We start from the raw sequence: 22,717 nt of genomic DNA, 5'->3' as shown, positions 1-22,717 counted from the left end.
ACCGAAATCGCAAATAACAATTGAAGGTCGAAGAGCATGATTGTCTGCGATGCAGTTGCAGTTTGATAGTCAATCAGTTTTTTCAATCTATTAACTAATGAGGCCATTATTGGAAAAAAGTAATACAAAAAGTTAATCTGTAGTATTCAATGGTACCTAACCATTCAAGAAAATCACCTAGGTTTAGTAGACTTTATGAATATAATGTGGACGTTTATGCGTGCATTTTGTCGTCATGAATTTAAGTGGCTTTGGGACTTCAAAGATAATAATCCTATTCATGATACCAAGTTGCTATCATTGTGTGATTGTTTAAACTTGATATAAATAACTTACAATGGCCAGAGAGGACACAATCGTGAGATTGTAGCAAATGCCTTAAATGTCACGCGCTTCGTCTTGTGAAAGGACTGGCAAGCCTGCACCGAGAACATTAAATGCCATCACGATCTCGTAGTAAATTGCATCGTAAAAACTTGAGCAGGTCGTTTGTCTTTTTGAAGTATTCAGGTGTTCTTGACAGAATGATGCGGCATGTCATGTCAGATGTTCGCACGATTTCACTAAATGTTCGCGCGGTGCACCGTGCTTGTCATCATGAATAAGGATTGTGACGTCACAGTTCGTACAAGCCCATATGCCCTCTCAGACTATCTCCTACTTTCTACACCACAGCGACTACTTCACCACCGCAACGACAATTGCAATACTTTACAGCCTTTCTGCTTTAGTATCTGGAATTTCTTATTTTTATTGTTGTTGTGGTTAGTTTAGATGACAATTCCATTTTGATTTTTTTGCTCTGATAGCTGAATTATTGATTGTTTCCGATTCAGATAAACGCAACAATTTTATAACATTATGGAACAGAACCCATTAAATTACTTTAATGCAGAGTAAGTTTTCAGTGTTGTCAACGCTGAATTTATGAAAACATGTTTACTTAAAACTAAACAGTATGCCGTGATGTGTCGTACGAGTTCAATGTACTTATTATGGGGATAGATAAATTCGTATTTCACACTTGTGTTTTGTAAAAAATTATTTCACGTTGTCTCTGTTAATGTTTAAATACGTTCAACACCACAAATATGGTTTTTTACTTATAGGTTTGTTGATGGACTTAAATAGACGATGCGAAATAGAATAATGGCATTTCATGCGAGACAAGATTTCAGACCCTATAATTTTCGAATGTCTCCCACGTGCGACACTGCCTACATTGCTGAGTGGGTCTATTAATCTGTTATTTGACAGCCGACAAAATGCCACTCATTACTAATACCATCGGTTAATCGTGTTGTGGTAGTAAATTGTGCTTCTAGAGGTTTAATTTATTATCTGGATCTCTGCGAGTATCGGTCGTGTTATCGTGTCGTTCGTTACTGCAGCCTCCGGATAGCTTGCTTGTCCGCCCACACTTTTACCATAAACCTGCATGTGGGATGGAATACTGCAACATTTCTTGCAAATTTCTTGTCCTATTTAAACTCAAATTGACAGTTCAATTAATGCTGCATCCATAATGTAAACGTACGACGACAGTACGGTACCAATTGTGTAAACGTTTAAAAGATTTCTAAGTCTCTTCACGCTAGTTCTTTGTCACATTAGCACACATTAGTTGCCTAATGACGCGTGTTAATTGCTAATCCGTGTTTGCATATCCATACTTTTCTATTTAATTGCAAGATGTCTATGCAGAAAGGAGCTTAGTCGCCTATAAATAGTCGAAGGCCGTCTGGCGTCTGTTGGCCCGTACTGGAGTTTGCAGAAAAGGCTTGGATTTAAATAGAAGGGCATGAGTTGCATGACCCAAACAGGTTCCAATACAAGTTGCTTGCCCACGCACTCGCAATCCTCCTGACCCCGCGCCTTGCCCTCTCTGACTCACGCCCGTTGCATTCGATGCACCACCAAACTTTCTTATCTTTAAATGTCCACACTGCCAAGAAATCAATAAAATCAATGTATTCGAACCAAACCTATAATTAACGGTTCTATTCTCTTGATTACTCTTTACCTAAATTTGACAGATAAAATATTTTTCATGTTCACCAAGAAATCTTTAATCATGCTATCAGTTCAAATACAAACAATGAAACTGTTTGCTCTGTTTCTTCCGTGCAGTATTAACTCATCAATAATTATTTTATTAAATTATTCAGACACAAAACAATTTATCTGTATTCTAAGTAAGATCGGTGTGGCACCTGCTATAAATAACAAATCACCAGTCTGTCGACAGCCAATGCACCGGGAACAATGCATCATTCGACTGCGCTGAGTCAACAAATAGCGTCGCGTGCCCACTTATTCATTGCTTCATTTGGATTTGACAAATGTAGCTGGTGGGAGGAAAATACGAGATGATAATGCAAATTGAGCGTTTTGCGAATATGAATCTATCTTTAACTCAATAACCTTTGCTTTGTTAAATGATGTAAATCAATACATCATCAATCATCATCAATACATATAATAAAATTGAAGAAAGGCCAAATTTGTACATTGGATATATTTTTTTAATTCTTTATGGAATATACTTAGTTACTGATATAGATGACGAAAATATAGTTTTGGAAATTTTTGTCTGTCTGTCTGTCTGTCTGTCTGTTTATCTGTCTGTCTGTCTGAACGCGCATCACTCGAAATCTACTGGACCGATTTGCTTGAAATTTGGTATGTAGGTTCCTTACATACCGGGTTAACATCTTAGATACATTTCATCCCGGTAAATGGTTAGGTTCCCGTAGGATAATTGAAAAACTAATTATGATGAAAAAATGCCTCGGAGATGTTGACCCGGGATGGGTTAACATCTCATAGACATTTCATCCCGGAAATGAGGAGGGTCCTGTAGGAAAAATTCATCCCGGTAAATGGTCAGGTTCCCGTAGGATAATTGGAAAACTAATTATGAATCAAAAATTCCTCGGAACCCCGGATTAACATGTTATAGACATTTTTCATCTCGGAAAATTAGGAGGGTCCTGTAGGAAAATTAAAATTTTGCCGATTTACTTTAAAATTTTGTAGAAATGTGTAAACAGAATATAAACATTTTTTTTATTTCGATGAAAGACTGATATAGTTATAATTAGAAGGTATCTTTTAGTTTTGAATTTATTATCTTATAGTTTTGGTTATATTTTAGTTTTCAACATAAAAATAATAGATGGCGCCATCAAGACTTTTAAAATGCACTATGGTTTCGCTCACACAAAATGATATATATATATATATATATATATATATATATATATATATATATATATATTGTACTTCTGAAATAAATCACTAGATGGCGCTAAATCTCGCACTAAATCTCGCTATGGTTTCTCTTTCACAAATCCATACTAATATTATAAAGAGGTAAGCGTTTGTGAGTTTTTATATTTGGGGCGGGTAATCTCCGAAGTACCAAACCGATTTCAAAAATTATTTCACCATTAGAAAGCTACATTATCCAAGATTGCTATAGGCATTTTTGTTTTGAAATAAATTAGTATTCAGCCAGGTAAAACGTCATGGAAAATGGGACGGCACGCGTTGCAGAAAGCGGGAGTGGGAGTCGGAGCGTGAAATGGCAAGGAGACACTGGCAAGAAACGGGACGGGACACATTGCGAAAAACATGATGGCACAATATGTAGGATACATTACATAGCAGGAAGCGAGATGGACAGACACGCAGCGGGAAACAGGAAATCGAACTAAAGATGAGAAAAAATGCGAATTTGAATCATATATGTTTACCAGTCTTACAGAGTACGTGATAAAAAAAATACTGAGATTTTGCTATGAAATTCACGCGGGCGAAGCCGCGGGCAAAAGCTAGTAAACAATACAAATGACACGAGTAATAATTCAAGAAGTAAGAGACTTTGAATGTAAATGTAGAGGTAGTAGGGTATCTAAAGAAAATATAATTTAATATGAATTCGGAAAGCTTTTTCTAAATTAAAATATTCTATAAAAAAGTTAATTTTCTATGTGTTACAATGTAGTCTAACTGAAAGCATTCGCTTGGTTTCTCACGCTCTCTAGGGAGCGGGTCGCCTGCCGCCTGCCGATTCATACATGACACGACTATCCACTTGTACGATATATAAAATGTTGACTTGTATATGTACTTACAGTTTTTGCTCTCCCGAACTCATTCGGGTGCTCACCCGCCGTTCGCCTCCCACTGGAATACAGGGGCAGGCATTCGTTATAAAAATTTGTGACTCACACGTAACACAGTCATGTCGGTTTCAATAAAATAGCTGAAATTTTTCAGCATTTGATATTGCTTAAAATTTTTAGTTATGGGAGAAACTGACCTCAGCTGGTCATCATTAGAGACACATTTCTTCATTTATAGATTAGTTACATTTATTGATAAAAAGTGAGAAATTAAAAGGGAGGTTTCTAAATCACGTGAGGTCGATAAAGTAGCTACTTTAATAAATATACCTAATCTATAAATAAAGAAATTTGTCTCTAATGATGTCATATTAGGGACAAATTTCGTTATTTATAGATTAGAGCTGCTTAGAAACAGGATTATTCTGATTCAAATGACGCGATGCTCATAATGTAAGATTGTTCCAAATTAAGAACATCTTTACTGCATACGAGTGCATCGTTCGCCGGCCGGCGCATATTCCGTGATTCGTGCTGTCTTTTTGCTTTGCACGTATTTATACACGAGTGGAGGCAAGAAATGAGGCACGCTCCATTTGCGGCGCCCTCCTCTCGTAGGTTACTTTTGCATGTGAGTACACATGTGTGCAAAAAAACTCATATTTTAGTATAGCAATACTTTCCCACTTCAAGCGAGTATGACATGACAATATTACTTTTTTGTCAGTCGGTCAGATCGTTTCCCAGATTTAGCAATACCGGTTTGGCGACGTTTTTGCCGTGTGCAAACTACAGCTTCAGGCTACTTACTCCATATGTACACTGTACCTCCATGTCACGGTTACAGTTGCAGTGTACCTAGCGAATTTGTGAAGTTGTATATGTATGTTTTGTGTAAATACGGCTATGCCGGTTTTGTAATGCTTGTACATTAATTGCGTGTATGTAACGGCGGGACGCGCATTGCAATTGCTTGTCCTTGATATATGCGGCATCATGACGACGTTATCGGCGATGCAAATCCACCAGTTTTGGGCAACAGTTTACAGGACAGGTTTTAGCGATTATGCATAAAAGCGCACTTACGTAAAGTTTCCTGCTGGTAAAACAAGTATTATTGTTGAACTGCAAATATGCTGTGTTCATGATTGCAAGAATTTATTATCGTAATACTTAAGTTATTTAAATAATATCTAAGATTAAGACGATCATGTATTGCAATTGTTATAGCAGACTTTCTGTGTATCGTATTATGTATGGCTTTATCGTGATTCAGATCTGAAAAGATTTTTTAAATATATTTGGATGATCTGATCTTCTTTACATTCAATTTTTCACGTTACAGGCTATATTCAGAAAATATTTTCCATAATCTAATGCTCACATAGATATAAAAATAAAAAGTTTAGTAAGCAATGTAATAAATATTTAAATAAGGGCAAAATTATACGCATGCTGCACAATCGCAACTAACGACATCCTCGTCATTTCCTTTCTGGTTTCAAGTGCGGTTTAGTTTAACTTTAACAAACTAAGCGGTAAGCAATAAACCGTCTCGCTTTGATGTGCCCTCCTGCCCCTTGTCGACGCTTGTTATTTTTATTACAGCTACTAGAAACACTAAGATTTTCCTTAATAGCATCCGTGGTATAATATCTAAAAGTTTGCCTTATGAATTATGAATTTAAAGATTTGTAAGGTGTAAAGCTATTCAGCCTGACAATCAGGCGATTACTGTACTCGAAAAAATGTTCTTCAGGCTTCAGGCGGCAGCTGTGGTTCTAGTTTTTATGAATTTTCATATTGTAATCGATCCAGAAGTTAGCTAGGCCTAGGAGGATCTATTTATCTTTCAACTGCAATTCATTCTGAAGAAAGCGTCAATTGCTAATTTATCATCTGATGAAATCTAAATAAGGAAATGGGATCATAAATTAATAGTCGATAATATCATAGCAGATAACATAAATTCTAAATTTATTACATTTAACGGTGCATCGAAAAGATATTAATAGTACAGTGAATAATGTTGCTAAGGCCGTTCAACGCAAATAGCTTTAATATTCAGTAAGTCGCATAAAAATACTGATAATTTAATTTTTATTTAAATTACTACATCTATTTATAAAATAGCAGTTCTCGGAACTTCTTCTCATGACTTTTGGTTTTGTGTAAAAAACATCATTGGAGTTGCTTTAAATGAAAGACTAATTTATACGCTTACAGATCGAGAGTTGTAAAATTAATAATAAATTGCAAAGTGTAGCTTAACATTTGTGAGCCGTAAAGTAATGTCGATCATAACAGGACGTCGGATGGTAACGACACTTCTCGCGAAATGTACAGAAATAGTGCGGCCGCACACGCATGCGATAATTCTGTCAGTGCGCAGCCAAATGTACCAATGCACTCTTCGCTGGAGATATTGATGCTATTTTACAAAACTGCCATGATATGTTTATCTGCCAGACTAAGTAAGTGTTACATGTTTTTGTACTTGTAACTATTCCAGCAGATCATGATAAGTATTATGTTATGTTTATGTAGAAACTAGAACTTAACAGGCGTAATTTTTTTTCATGATTTGATTCTTCTAGCTACAAATTTGTTTCATGTATATCATACCTTGCTTTCAATATGGAGCTCGTCGAATTTTATACTAACGTATTTCTGTCCACTGTCGTGAGGCGAGGGACTTTCTTTTGAAACACTATCTTTGTGATCCGTATCAACTTACAGAGTTTCCGTTTGCGTTTACTTTCATTGCTTTTTATTAAATGTAGCTTGCTATCATTTTCATTATTACTTTCTTGATGTTTTTTAAAAACTCATGCACCGCAAATAGTTTTATAAAATATTAATAAGTAATGGAATATAATGGCGATTGTTTCACTATTATTTCGCGTGTTACGAAACAGTATTTCAAACATTGTTTTAAATTAATACAATAACATAGAGTTCAATGAGCCTGAAGTTCACAATAATATTGTAAAATATTACGTAGGTATTGCATTGACGAAAGCTGTCGATTTATCGGCATGACCTGCTTGAATTGACGTCTAAATCATTCGAGCTGCTTACTTACATTGTCTGTTTTGCCTACTATATTTTTTCTTATTATATCATTTAAGTACTTGTTTTGCTTAAATCCAAACACAGTGTTCTTTAAACAGATTCTTTAAGCTATTATAAATACATTATTGTTAACATTTAGCAGCAATTTTTATTTCATAACAAAGTCTAAATGTTAATCTTCCGTTCATTAATCATAATGCTCATCCACGTAAATCGTATTATTAAGTTGTTGTCTATTGTTCGTACTGATGAGAAAATTAATAGGTACATTTAAAAGACGACTACTCAAATTTCACGTTTTTCTATTAACCTTTGATTAAAAAATATGTAATTTTTGTTTTTATTTTGTGCTATCTAACTTATTTTATGACATTCTTTTTTTATGTTTTCTAACTAAACAAGGAACCCTTATTTATATTTTATAATATATTTGATAATATGTTTGCAACAGTTAATCTCATGTATAATATTTACATCAGTGAACTTTCCACAATTAAAATATATACTAGTAAATAGATAGATAGATATAAATATATCATACCACAGTATGTTGTTTTTTTGAATGGTATAAAACCGTAAACTTTTATTCATCAGAAAGGTTTTCTAACCAGGGTCTGCATCAGCCATTGTATATCTTTCAAAAGCTACAAAGCCATCAGAGAGTGATCTCGAATGAATATTATTTAGGCTGACCTAAAAACGTTAATGTTTAAGGTTTTGTTGTATTCGATTTCTCTCGGCCTCGCTCTTAACACGCACAACACTACATTCGTGCACCACGCGCCGCTTTATTTAACAGCTATCGAACTACGATCTACTTGGCTATGGCCCGAAAGCATGCTAAATTACGTGATTTCGTTGGAAATCTTTTCTAATCACATGTTAGTATTAAAGTACACATAATAATAAAGAACGTAAAATTTTAATCAGATACTCCACTGGTTTTAAGAAGTACACAAATTCCACAAATTAAAGTCTATAATGCTATTGAGAGGAAAGATATCGAAGCCAAGTAGTAACTTAAGCAGTAATAGCTACCGCCTAATTAAAATCTGAATTATATGAAACTGTTACTACTGTTAACTTATATAGAGTCAGCACAAAAATAAAGATGTGCAACGTGCCTAGCAAACCGAGCTCTGTGTAACAAATGCGGGCTCGCAAGTAATGTTATCAAAACATTCCGCGGATTCCCACGCTGCCGCAGAAACCCTGCAATCAAAATAGTTGCTCCATCGGCGATTGGTTGTGCTGTTTTGTGGCTAAAGGCATCTGATAGTATGATTCTAAAAATTTTATACAATTTTACGACAATTATATATTTCAGACCATTGATTATATTGTTAGTAACAATAAGTATAATCTTATATCCTAGTGTTAGTAAAATATGTAGTATAAATAAACCGGGGTAGGATTTTTGTAAATATAAAAAAGAACTAAGTTAAAAAATATTAATCTTAACAAAATTATGAATATGAAAATGTATATTTACCTATCATCGATTAGATTCTGGAATGATTATATTGTAGACTATATCTCGGCATCCGGGCGTCGCGAATACTTCATCTCCCTGGTAAAATTGTTCAATATTTTTCATAATTTCCAACGCATATAAAAGCTAGACATACCTCACCTCATTTCGAATAGTGACACTAATCCATGAACCTGATTACTGTTACAAAAACAGATATTTTGTTTGATATGAACAACATAACAAAAGAGCTGTTTTCAAAATATCGCAGATATTTCCTTGGTGATATCATATCACAAATTATATCATCAGCTTTCTGGTTAATCTATAAATAGAGCTTTTATCATAGTATGATTTAATTGACGACCTCGGTGGCGCAGTGGTAAAGTTCTTGCTACTGAACCGAGAGGTCCCGGGTTCGGTATATGTATTTGTTATAAAATATAGTATCGTTGAGTTAGTATCCCATAACACAAGTCTCGTTACAACTTACTTTGGGGCTAGCTCAATCTGTGTGATTTGTCCTAATATATTTATTTAATTTTTCATACTTCTCAGAATTAGTTGGCTCAACAAGGTTTGGTATACAAATAGGAACATTTTTCATTATTTCCTGATGTAAAAATTTTTGCAAAATGTGTAGAAAGAATGTTGTGGTGTAATGTTTAACTATAATTACCTACTTAAAAATTGAAAGTTGTTACATCCACTGGGTGGAAAGATGTTCTTGATAAATATGATTCCATTGAATCTATAATAGCTCTTTCATTGTGAAGAAACAGTGAATTATCGCTCTTACAACAGTTCGGGGCTTCAGCACTTTATTAAGTTGCTCAACTTTTAAAGTATGTAATTTCGTTACGGATCATTATTTTGTTGCATGCCTCACTGGTCGTCGAAGTATATCTGTGGTGAAAATTGAGACATTGATTTACATGTATATTTTAGTCTGTTACGACTTTTATTCAAATTTATAGCGTTTTAAATTTAAACTAATGTGGTCAGACATATTCCCAATTCCAATTGACATTATCAAGACTCTGACTGACGTTAGTTCTATTAATCACTAAGTCGGATCTTCAACATATTGTCTTCCGCTTGTATTATTAAGGAAGTTATTGTACAGGACGAATGCAGGCAAAGATAATACGGCGAGAGAGCCCAGCTGGTATTTATGGGTGCACCAGCTGACCTGTTTATCGTGTTATAACATCCGGCACTAAATCTGAATTAAGAATAACCACATATTCAAACATGGCAATAATGTTTCTGTTCACTATAGAATTTATGTTTGTCTCAATGCCTCAGGTCATATCTGTATTCTTACAAATTATTACAAACATACAATATAGATTCAATTTTAGACACCTTGGGAATAATAGAGTTGTTAGGTTGAAATCTGATATAAGTGATGTCTTGTATGCAAATGTTGGATTGTTCAGTCGGATCCTCGTGTGAAGCGGGTTTCCGTAGGTGTTGTTAATCGCATCAATTGTAAACAAGCCCGTATGGCTGCGGCGCCGGGTTGCTGACTCATACAATCGCGATGTGGGCCGTTGCAGACTATTGTCTTGTACAGGGTTACCATGTAGAATCACTTCTACAGCAGTAGTTTCTTCTCTATTTATATAAAGTATATTTATTTATTTGCAAATCTGTTAATATATAGGAAATGGAAACCAAATGTTTCTGAGATTGATGCTATCAAATGAGCTGGTAATTTTTAAATTCAAATTGAATTTGTGACGTGTTAATACACTTTGTATTGCTTGTTTAACTGTATGTGCTTTGAATGGCTAATGTCTCTATCTGTTCAGAAATATGAATTGGACTTTTTGTCATATAGATTACGATGATAATTAAATATTTTATGGGATGATGGCCCTAACAGATCGCGCCGGGTGGCGCTGCATGCAATTGTATGTAAAGGAGGCGCAGGCGGGCGCCCGCCGACGCTCTGAATATTCTCGAGCGGCGCCGCCTCTGTTCCACTTACTGTTCCTACACCACCATCCTAGATCTGATGACGTCTCATGACTGATTGGCTCATGGGAACTTGCATTTGAATCGAATGCTTCGTCTCTTCTATCTCTGTTTTCTTTAGTTTTATCTGTCATTTTAAATCTCCCATCAATGACGGATTTTGATTTCACTCGCTCCGTTTTGTGTGTTACTTGATTTTTCTTATTTTTTTAATGATGGGAAATCGGAAAATATCCACAAAGTTGACGATAACAATTCGACGCTAATTGACGTCTAGTCATGTTTTTGTTATTACCGTTGTTGCGATCTTGACTCTTGTTCCATTCTCTCACGGATTTCATGGTAAAGAGGATCGAGATTCACGAAATGATACAGTTACTGTTTTCGTTTATAATTCACCACCTGTTGAGATTACATTCGTTGTTTTTGCCATTGGCATGTTATTTGCTTGATATTGTGTTAATTTTGATTTAGCGTCACTGTACAACGTAGAAAATTGTCATTATATCTCGTTACGTGCTCTGGCCGCCATTTTTTAATGTCTGGACGGGGTAAGGTAAATGCCATACAGCAGTTATACCCTTGACCCGTGGGAGGGAACCGCGAACGTATTTTTAAATGAACAGGTCGTTAACCGCTCTGTGGACATTAGACGAAACGACTAATAGATAAAACTAATAGCATCTTGATGATTTCATTTTAATTTATATCCGTACAATTTCGCCGCTATTTTCTGAATAGTTTCCTTTATAGCATTATTATTGTGATTGTTTTGGGTGACGGTATCAATACGAATTTCGCAAATGAATGTTATTATTATTAATTTTTTTACCGAATGCCAATACTATTGACATTGTTGTTGGTTTTAATTTTCATTAATCCATATGAGTAAGTTAATTAGGTAGCGGTTCGTTTAGTTTGTTTGCACGGCCTTCGCCACACACGCAATTAGTTTAATTTGGGAGTCATTATTTTGCGTATGTTTAAGAGTTTCTTGTACGCCATCAATATTTGATTTTCTAAATTTAGATTCCTGAATAATTGTATTGTGCATATGTAGTTATTATAATTTTGAAGTAGATTAGTAGACTTTTCTAGCTGAATAAGCTAGTAATTGACAACGAAACACGTATTAGTATCGGGTATAGTAGCGGGTGTTCGGAAATTGCATTGATTGCTTTGCTCTTTGGGCCCGGCGAGGCAGACGAAGTTAGAGGAGCTCTGCCCAAGCTGCGCCGAGCGGCTCCGATGCAATTACTGCATCGCATCGACTCCAATCCAATTGCGATATCCGATCATCATTCTAAATCGTAAATAGACTTTCGCCAAGATCTGCATATTTCTATGAAATCAATTCTTTGTGCCTCTCGATTTTTGCTACTTTCATAAACCATTTAACCACCAAAATTTGCCAAATGTTGCATGACTTTATTAAAACTGAAACATAAAAGAAATTAGCTCGCGTTTATTTCAGCAAAGTTATGCAACGTGTCGTGCGAGATAAAATAAGCGTTTTTGCTGAATTTTAATCTGAAACAATCACGAAACGCGTGCATTTATGAGGTCGTCACGAGCATGAGCGGGATACCATGTCCCTGCCCAACCCAGGCCGCCGCCGCCCTCACAAATATTTGCTGCTACAAGGATTTCGCATTAACATTAACACCTACTGGGCTGACAGTCCAAGTTTATTGAACTGCGCTCACTTATCAACATTCTCCTGATTATCTCGGCCCGCATTTAGCACAAATTTTGATTATATTGAGCTTCAATGAATAACACGGTTGCTAAACTGTACATAGAAGGAGGTAAGTAAAAAAACCTCGAAACAATGGCGAGAGTCGTCGTTTGCATGATTCATGATATGACAAATGAGACGACCTCGGCTGAGCGAATCATCATGTCGGTGTAGGCATCTGTTTGGGTTCGTCTAGCGGCAGGGTTCGCTGGCCGGACGCTCGTGATTTCTTTGCTCGTGCAGTTTTCGTCAGATTCAGCGTATTATAGTATTGTAATATTTTGCGCCATTTCTATCATTACAATTGGGTTTATGGATTTTAATATCTATAACAGTTTTATTAGAGTCGATACGTTATCTCAGAATATTATAATAACAGACCTATGACTCACAATGTTCACTCACCTTTCTGAAAACTCATAAAACCTCGCGAAGCGTATATGCAGAACAAGTTTCACTGTTTGCATGCATTCAAAGATAACACCCGATATGGCTGATAACGACCAATTTTTCCGTTGCAATTTATTCCTGGTGAAAGCCATTGAGATTGAGTATGTAATATAGCAAAATATATGACATCAATAAAAACCATAATGATTTTTGGTTCATTTCAAAGTTTGGCGAAAATATATATCGTTTATACTCGTATTATATTTCAAGATATTTTTTGTACTTTAGAAAACCCATTCCAGTTATTAATTTTGGTAGTAGATTATAGATATGATAAGATCTGTATATTATTTTTAAAAATATATAATAAAACTGTCTAGTGCGATTTTACACTGTTTTAGACAAACCCAAATAAAATAATGATTGATGAATGTCGAAATAGAAACATTATTAATTTTAGGTTAGCATGTCAAGACAAGTGCCACTTGTTGCGTAGGAGCATTTAGCATAAACGCGGGCGTGTTATGGTGATATTGCCTTTACCAGACCGAAGCAAGGGATGATATTTATGAAGGTTGTTTAGTGAGACAAATGATTTTCCTCGATGTCGATGATCGAGTCGATATAAGCTGTGAAAATATTGATAACTACTACTCTTCTACTTTTAAGTCTTAAGTGATCTAAGTGCATTAAATGCTTTTAAAAGATAATCATATCGTTTAGCTTCATTGTATCGTTTGAATACCATCAGCCGACGTCAACCCATCCAATTTAAGTGTAAGTGGTTCTATATCATATAGCAACATATAACCCGAGTGATGGAAAAATTGCAAGTTTTAAAAGATAGTTGGTATAGTTATCCACTGTTGGTGCACAAAATCGGATGCGCGGGCCGGGACAAGCTCGACAGGAGTCAGATCGATACGGCCCGTCTGCACACGACTGCACTACGCACTACTAACATCATTTTGTCGACAGATATAGATAGGCGGTCCATATTGATTCGTCTGCCAACTTGATTATGCCTCCGCCTTACATAGGCATCAGATATTGATCTATGAGGACAAAAACCGGTGACGCTTTAGATTTGTTTAAACCTCTGCTTTTATTAGCTGTTGTGGCTATAAATCAAACTTACCTATTTCACAACTATTTCCAGGAAGAACTGTTAAAATCTTTCTTGGATTACATTTTGTCACAACTAGGTATTTGTTATTACCGTGGAATCTATTATATTCTCATGCATATAAGGTTGCATTTAATTGTTAAGGTTGTTTAGTACTAGTATTTTGTGTCACATCTAGGAACACTGCAGGCAAATCATATTGCTCTTCTCGATCTTATTAGTTGTAAAGATTATTTCCTTTTAAGGAAATATTTCGTTCTTCTGTCGGAGTCTAAATAAAAACAATTACAAGTGGTAATCATTTTGGTAAATTACAATGAAAGCGTAAAAAATATACCTCATTACCCGCCATTTAGTTGAAAAATATTAAGGGTATAAATTCTAAAAACACAAAGGACCTTGTTGTGGGTGTTCTTGCCGGGTTGGTTCGACAGCGGCATAACATTGACAGCAACACCGGCCTCCAATTACCGAAGTAGAAGGCGCGGCTGCTGCGTTAATTAGAAGGATTCTGGCCACGCTCGCTAACGGCATAGAACCCTATGCTCCGGTGATAACGGCCAATTTGCAATGCTTTCGGCTATGATGTGTTGCCCGTACAACTCTTCTAACCGTGCTCCGCCATTCGCAAACCAATTACCGGCCCACTGATGAACGTGAGCGTGTACGAAAGTTCCCACTCAATTTCATTACGCTCCGCTGTGCACACTAACAATTAGACAAGTTTCTATATAAAATAACTATTCATTAAAATACGTCTGCACATATACTGCACTACAACATATACTGTATATAATTCGTATTGCAGTAGCTGTCGCTTCAGTCTTGAGCCGTATGGATAATCCAGATTATAATGGACTCAGACGTTGTAAGCGTTTCCGCTTCTGTGGGTTTATATGGAATCTATGGAATATTCCCTTATGAATTTTCGTCAAATTCATCTACCTCGGTTATCGTATTAGCGTGTTACTGGGTAATATTTTTAGATATATCTCCATCAAATGTCTAAATAAGATGGAAGCTTTTAATGCGTATATCTGTTCCAATGTTTGTCATCTGTCTGGTATCGCAGTGGAAGCCGAGCCGGGATTTAAGTAGTCTCCTCGCGTTTGTTTTCCTACGATAATGCGTCTGTAAACAACAGCCTCCCCTTCGCTTTCACGCTCGCCGGCTTATTTACTTACATTTAATTAACACTTCATACCTTGTGTTAAATTTATGTCTGATGTGGTGTGAAGTTTGCTGTAACTCTCAAGAAAATACGACTTTATTTTCCATAGGGAATAATAAACTAGAAACCCTAATTAATTAACGTAGAAATTACAAAAAATATTTTTTCTGTCTTACTTTTTCTGATCTCTTCTGTGAATAAAATAATCAAATTTTATTCACAGAAAAGAACATCGGCAAAAGAATCGGCAATCACACAACTAGAAATACTATCGGTTTTCTGCGAAATCACAAAACATGGGACACAGACGCAATTAAACATCTCTCGATTAGGTGTTATATACCACAGAATGATCTGGATAGGCGGTAATGAATCATAATGCGATGGTGTGGATGTGATGAAATGGGCAAGCGCATGCGCCGGCACAGTTATGCCGCGGTGTCGATTCCCGGTTACACAATGCACGCACATTCCGTGCACGCATTCTTACCTCCAATTATTCGGCTATTGTAGAGTATTTCTTAATTTGATTCCAATTACATAGATTTGGTAGTTACTAACTAGGCCCCTTAGCTCTTACCAGAAAATGATGTAAATTCTTCGACAATTTCTCAAACAAACTTACATTACTTTTCTAAATTTAATTGATTTGTTTTTGGTTTTACCTGATATACTACTATTACGAATTATTCTATATAATTATTCTTAGAATGCTTTTCTTGTTAAAATATGCTGATTCAAATCACATTTTAAGCTGCACTTTAGAAAAATGGAGAAGTCTAATAGCTATTGGAAAATTAATATTGGCGTAGGAAGAATGGAAATTGTCCGTAGTTAAGTCGTTAGTTCGTTGAAAGCAGCAAGTGGATGCAAGGGCGGGCGGGGTCCAACCGCCCGCCCTGCTGTGTAGATGAGCTTATGCATAGTCATGGCTTTGAATTTCAGTCAACTAAATAATGGAGGCGGCGGATGGGCGACGCGAAGTATAATGCGAATTTCAAATTTATATTTCTTAATTTATTCGAGTTCTTATTTTGTTTATCTTGTAATTTGTTTGACTTAGAATGGTATAATAATTGTGCACTGCGGTACTGCAATCGTTTGCTGGTTAAATAATCATCTCCTTCATCTCGATGTGAATGTTTTGTGTATGTGTCGCATGGTGCGAAAAAAGTCCCATCATAAAATCAATCGTCTCTGCCTCATATGCCCTGCCAATGCCAATTAGTCCCATTTGCAACCGGAGATTGTCGTAATGACTGGCATAGCGTTAACACTGTGTATACAGGACTATAGCTATAGTTCGTATAACTACAACTACTAGATTGCTCAGCCGGGCATGGAAATGATCTGAAATGCGCCGAGAAAATTGCACTTGATCCGTCTACCGCCTGCCTTACAATATTCTATTTCCGACCTGCGCAATTACTATTCCGTCCCGTAATAGTCTCAAACTACATGCAACACAGACCCTCTACTCAACCTGGAATATATTACACTTGTTTATTCAAACTGCAGTATAAAATTTGCAACTTAATGGTGCTAAATCTTATCAAAACCCACGGTCGTGCTTTCCTCTCATGTACTTTTAATGGGGTTTATTCAAATCTGCAATATAAAAACGGGTAAATTACGTCGTGTCTACGATGTTTCGAGCTGCAATGTTTATGTTCTATATCAAGACAAGGCAACACTTGCAAGACGCCAGGTAAATGCAAACTGATACTTACTTGGATTAAATAAGTTGGTGGTGACCATAAACCGACACGGTCTTTTACAAGATTAAAAAGTTTATATTTTCAAACAATTGCAAACGTTTAATGGCAACTGGTAAACGATAAACTGAACTACTTGTATGAGTAGTACAAAAAATCAATCGACAAGTAATAATTACAAGCGACAAATACCTTAGATCCAACAAGAATCTATGGCAGGTGCGTCGGGGGCCGGCTTAGTATGCGCGGGCGCATGGCCGCGGTCCGTTTTTGCGGCAGCAGGGAACAATGGCCGCCAGCACATTCCAGGCCACCGTTAGGCGGTGGTCGGCTCATCGGATGTAATCGTGGCAATCATCACTTCGCTCCATCCCGCTGCTGCGCTGGTATACCCGCGCACACGCAGCTCACGATGTTCGATAGCTTCGACTATTTAGATGACATGATTATGTTCTCTTGAGTCAAAACATTTTGATATCCCCTGGAATTTTATACTCATGATTATCACAATAAAAATAATAAGAAAAAGTTCTAAGGAGCATTCGGTGTCTTTACAATCTACATCAATATAATGTTTTTAGCCTTTTTTATAGACGTAATGACTATTCGCTTTCTAAATGCTATAATATTTCATAATTACACCTTTGTATGTCTCTATTCGTTGAAACACTTGGCAATATTGGCATTGAGCCAGACCAAACGGGTAAAATGCAAAGGGTGACGGCGTCTGCCGCGCCCCGAAATAACAGACAAAGTCAAGGCGTCTGCAACCTGGTGGCTATGCTTTCTACAATCGATGGTTTAATGCCGATGTGTGCTCTGCCATTATCGTCTGCTTGCACTCCTACAGACTAGCAACTAAAGTGGACCCTAGGTTGGACGGCGCACCTATCTAGGCGCGCCAACACTCGCCTTAAAACGAAAGCGTTAACAACCTTATTTATGGAACAATATATCATTGAACTGAAATAACGTGAAATATTCACGCGACAGTTAAAATGTAACAGGTCGTTAGTTTACTTTGAAATGTGTCTGCCGCTCCTAATTACGTCAGCTATCAAGTCTCGTGCGAATTAGTGGCCCATATTTTTGTCTAAACTTGAATGCTATTATGATAACTGTTTCGTTGAAGTTTATGAAGGTAGCAACTAAATTAATTTTTACTTCATAACATATAACAATTAGTATAAAATTTAATAGATATCAAAATATTGTGTGACATATAGTTAGACAAGGCACATCACGTACCATATGGAGCACAATAGCGGTGCGCTGGCCACTGACTCATGCTAAGACAGAACAAGGACATCCTCGCCTGAGTATTCTGTCGACTGATTCAGGTAATTCTGGGTCCGCGGGACCAGTTGCAATATTGAAAAAAATAATCTTTCGATAAATGTCTCCTCTGATAAAAAAAAGTACAGTTGGACCAAAATCTGGCTTGAATAGAAACTAAGCTTTACTTTTCTTAGACCGGAATCTACTTAACGAAGATATTTTTTTCACATATGCAGTCATAAAGTGTAGCGTTCTTAGCTTGTACAATAAAAACTAAAAGCTTTACTGAGAGCTTTATTTTTTTTTTCATCAACTGGTCCCGCAGTCCTAGCGGTCAAGCGGGGTCAGTTGACGAAATACTCCTCGCCACACACAGCCGCTGAAGAAAATCGAAACATAAACATCGTTACTCCATATCCGTCGACACTATTCACCATTGTGCCGCAACAAATTGCAGACATAATAGACTTCGCAACACGTAACTTTGCGCTAGATGACACACTGATATTTTAAGGATAATAATAGTCTTGAGAAACTCCACCAGCCGTCCAAGACGAATGCTGGAAATAATGGTACCTTATAAGAATTTAGTAATGGTAGCTTATAAATACTCAGAATTGATAAGAACCAAATTTTACAAGAGACAAAAGTCTTTCTTGAATTCTTTTCTGTTGTCCATTTATATATTTTGAAATATTATATTTTAAAATGTTTTCAGCGGAAACACTCTTTTCAGGGGAATTTTGATATCTCTACGGCTTTTGTATTATTATTGATATCTATTAAAAGTATTTAAAAGTTGTACGCATGTTTATTTACCATCTTAGAAATATGCGTTTCGGTACAAACCAAATTCGATGAAGAGCGACAAGCGTATAAAAACAGAAAATGGTCAAAAATCGAGTAGCTTGAATTAAATTTTCAGCAGTATGTGGTGATACGGTTTCTCTTTGCGCAGATGACTTGAAGGCGGTGACGAAGCGTCTGGTGGAGCAAGCAAAGCGCCAGGGCTCCGCAGACAACATCTCCATAATCGTGGTGTTCCTGAAGGACCCGCGTCTCATCGCATCAGACAACTGCCCTCCGCCCATGGAGCTTGGGTAACTAACGTTATATTTTGTATTTATTAATGTCATAGATACTTGCTAAGCCTTGCCTCTATGGCTGGTGCTACTCATCTTCTTGACCTTTCTTATATTTCTTATTTATTAATATCTCAGATGTACTGATTGAAGCTAGTCTCTTTAGCTGATGTTGCTCATCTTCTTGACCTTTTCCGACCTTGTGAGGTCAGCACAGTATGTTGACTCCTTTCGTGTATCTATGTCATTTGCCATTTCACCTACATTACCTTCCTATATATACTTTCTCAGACACAATTTTGACACAGAAATATGTATTTTCTTTGGTTCTTCTCTATACCTGACACCCTTAGTAATTATAATTATAAGAATACCAAAATGAAAACCATTAATAGGTATGTTACCCAGTTTATATAGTTTATGCTTTATTAACTCGGATCAAAGATATTCTTCTTTAAATTGTATGCCAGGTTGCACTTCTCTTATAATTGTTTAAGCAGGTTTTGCGTAAATTTCGTTATGTTTCTAAACGTTAGGTTCAGCCTAGTGTTTTATTTCTGCAGTAAAAATAAATGGTACTCTGTAAATTCATACGATTTAATAATAGAGCAGGAAGTCCATTTCTATATTTATAAAGTTTTCTCGGAATGTTTACTAATATTCTTATAAAATATTCCACTAACGAATAGCAATGTACAGCAATAATGTATAGTGTGGTTGGTACGTGGTACGGTACGCCATTTCCTCTCTGAGGCACAAATCGATTTTTAAATACTACTTTTTTGTAATATGGTTGGTTTTTCAAAAGACTAAAGTTAAAAATACCTACATTAATTTATATTTCCTTAGTACTACAAAGTCGGGTAAAAATTAAAGGTACCTGTATAAGGAGATGTTACGTATGATAATGTCTCTTCTATTCATGTCATCAATGAAATTCTTGGGTTTAACGATTTTTCTAACGAGGTTTAACCGGTTTTCGCCAGTAGTCAGTTCGCCACGCCTATTATGAGTTGTCCCAGTCGACCTTGAACACGGACAACGCGTATACCTACGTATATGATAACAATACAAAGAAGTGGAGAGTAGAAAGTATTTCTTATCTTGGATATAAAGTGATTTATACACATTTAACTAAACTTGAATCTGATTGAATCTAAGTGAGGCTATCGCTAGTAGTGTCACATACAAGGTACCTACCGGTTTCCGCCCAAGGCAAGTCTGGAAGATGTAATTAATGCTGACAAGACAGCTGATGTCACTGAGTTAAAGATCTTCCCTTGCTTGTCGTTTCTGCCATAATGCTGACATACAAGTTATTACGCGCCATGTATAGTCAATAAATATGCAGCTCTTAACTTGTAAACACTCCCGTTTCCTATATTATCCTTGTGTGTGGCATAAAGTAGTTTGGTTGGCTGGTTTTTATTGGCACTTAATCTTAAAGTGGTAATAGTTTACTGGGAATGGGAATAGCACCGTTATCGTATCTTATATGTTTCAGATTTTCATTAGCAGTGTGTATGTGATATTGATGTGATAAATTGTATATTTTATATCACTTGCTATTAATGCATTTAACTTTAAATGTAGTGTTTAGAGGCAGATTTATGCTAGATTTTAAGTTTAATTAATTATTAAACTTAAAACTTATTAAGTAGGTTTGAATTTTGAAGTTAAGCATAAAACTATATGTTCGCTTTTAACATTTTTTGATAAATATGAATTCTTCAAAAATCTTTGTGTTGCTACAAAAATTGGATTGAAACTGTTATGGTTTAAATTAATACTAAACATAAGGAGAATCCTTTAGATTAGATCACTTTCAATTGGCCTTGAAATAACATTAAAGTGTACCAACAGGCTGGACAACGCGTTGGCGAGCACGTTCGCCATGGAGGCGGAGGCGTGCAAGCACCAGCTGGCCAGCGCGGACGGCGGCGAGTGCGCCGAGAGCGCCGACAACGGGGTGGACAACTCCGACAGCGACAGCGAAGACCTGGGACCTGAGACGGCAGTCGACGTCGACGCGGACGACGACGCGGAAAACATTGACGCGGAGAGGAATCACGAACAAGCAGCGCCCACGCCGCCCGCAGACACAGGTTGGTTACTCAAAATTTTCAAAATGGTAGTTTGTAGGCCAGTAAATTTATTTTGGTGTGAAGGCTCGAATAGACATTTTGAATTTTGAAATTCTTCATGTAGGACATGCTTGCCAAATCTGGCAACTGAAGATTGTGAAAACCGTGCAAATTGGATAGGGAGTAAACGGGAAACGCTTATATGTAAAGGGAGATAAAGGTCCAGTAGGATCAACGGTACAGGGCAATTTACACAGTGGGATGACACTGGTGGCAGTCACTAATGCAGATTTACTTTCAGTGTAATGCACAATGCTGTTAATGGTATACCGGGATTATGTTAATTGACGTAACAAGTAGATAGAAATAGGAGGAAACTTAATTTATGAAGGATGTTATTAGGTTAGTTCACTAGCATTGCAGGAAATATAAACTAATTATATCAGTACAAAAAGCATGTTTAGTTTTGTTTGTTGTTAAATTAAAATTACAATGGATGTTATGATGAGTGATTACATGTCATGTGCAATGTTTTGAGGTACCTAGCGTGTTGTTAAAGTAACATGTCATCAAAGATATTGGAATTTTTTATGCATGTTATGAGTGAATTTGTTGATTGATCGCATAAGTACAACTATCATAAGTAGTATTGTTTTGTTTCTACAATCGAACCAAAAACAAATCCCTCTGGCTTAAATTAGATACGAAGCGTACATCAATCACATGCAATTTAGTTGTGTAATACTAGTACAAGGCGGATGGATTCGAATGCATAGTCAAATATGGTAGATGACTAATTTTTATTATGGTGACTATTCGAAGGCCATTATATTATTAGAAACACCAGTGAAGAATACTGTGATAACGACAATAAACGTCCAAAGTTATGACAGAAAATCACACATTTATGGACGCGTTCTTGACGTCACGATTGAATAATATGTTAGCGAAAAAGGTTATGTGAAATGGACTTGTGAATCAACTTTAAATCTTCGTGTATTGTTGTAGTCTATGAATTACCACAATCTTAAATAGGTAGGTATATCTATTTTACCTAGAGCACACATTTTTTACAATTTTCTGACCTTTTCACCTACCCTATTGATAGGTGTCTTATGTGAATTGACTACAATCAATTCACATAAGACACCTATTTGCAGAGTAGGTACCTGTCAGCCAAATATATAGCAAAAACAAACTTATTAGAATTGCTATTCAAAGATAATTTAACTGGTGATTTGTAAAAACTTGACTTGTCAAAGCATTTAGTCAGAATTCAGAATTTCACATATCTTTTTCACGTCACATAAATTCTCTATTCGTCCAAATTACATAATAATTCTCAAAGCTACAAACTACTAGCATTTCACCGAGACCACGCGGCAACACGGAGAGGTCATAGGACAGAACCGACAAGACAATATAATCACTATAACACCAATATGGGCAGACAGAAATCAGACCATTTCTAATA

General features: G+C 36.3%; 1 protein-coding gene across 2 annotated transcripts in view; it reads left to right on the top strand.

Annotated features, from left to right (window-relative positions):
- Positions 1 to 22,717, top strand: part of LOC128682622 (uncharacterized) — a 71,326-nt gene that overhangs the window by 40,578 nt on the left and 8,031 nt on the right. For both annotated transcript variants that reach the window (XM_053767491.2, XM_053767483.2), the window contains exons 8-9: positions 19,036 to 19,177; positions 21,023 to 21,264. In XM_053767491.2, the coding sequence (XP_053623466.1) occupies positions 19,036 to 19,177; positions 21,023 to 21,264 (384 nt within the window). The remainder of the gene's footprint in view (positions 1 to 19,035; positions 19,178 to 21,022; positions 21,265 to 22,717) is intronic.

The sequence above is a fragment of the Plodia interpunctella genome, chromosome 3 (genome assembly GCF_027563975.2).
Source record: "Plodia interpunctella isolate USDA-ARS_2022_Savannah chromosome 3, ilPloInte3.2, whole genome shotgun sequence".
Classification (NCBI taxonomy): Eukaryota; Metazoa; Arthropoda; class Insecta; order Lepidoptera; family Pyralidae; genus Plodia; species Plodia interpunctella.
This window is presented reverse-complemented; position numbering and strand designations above follow the sequence as displayed.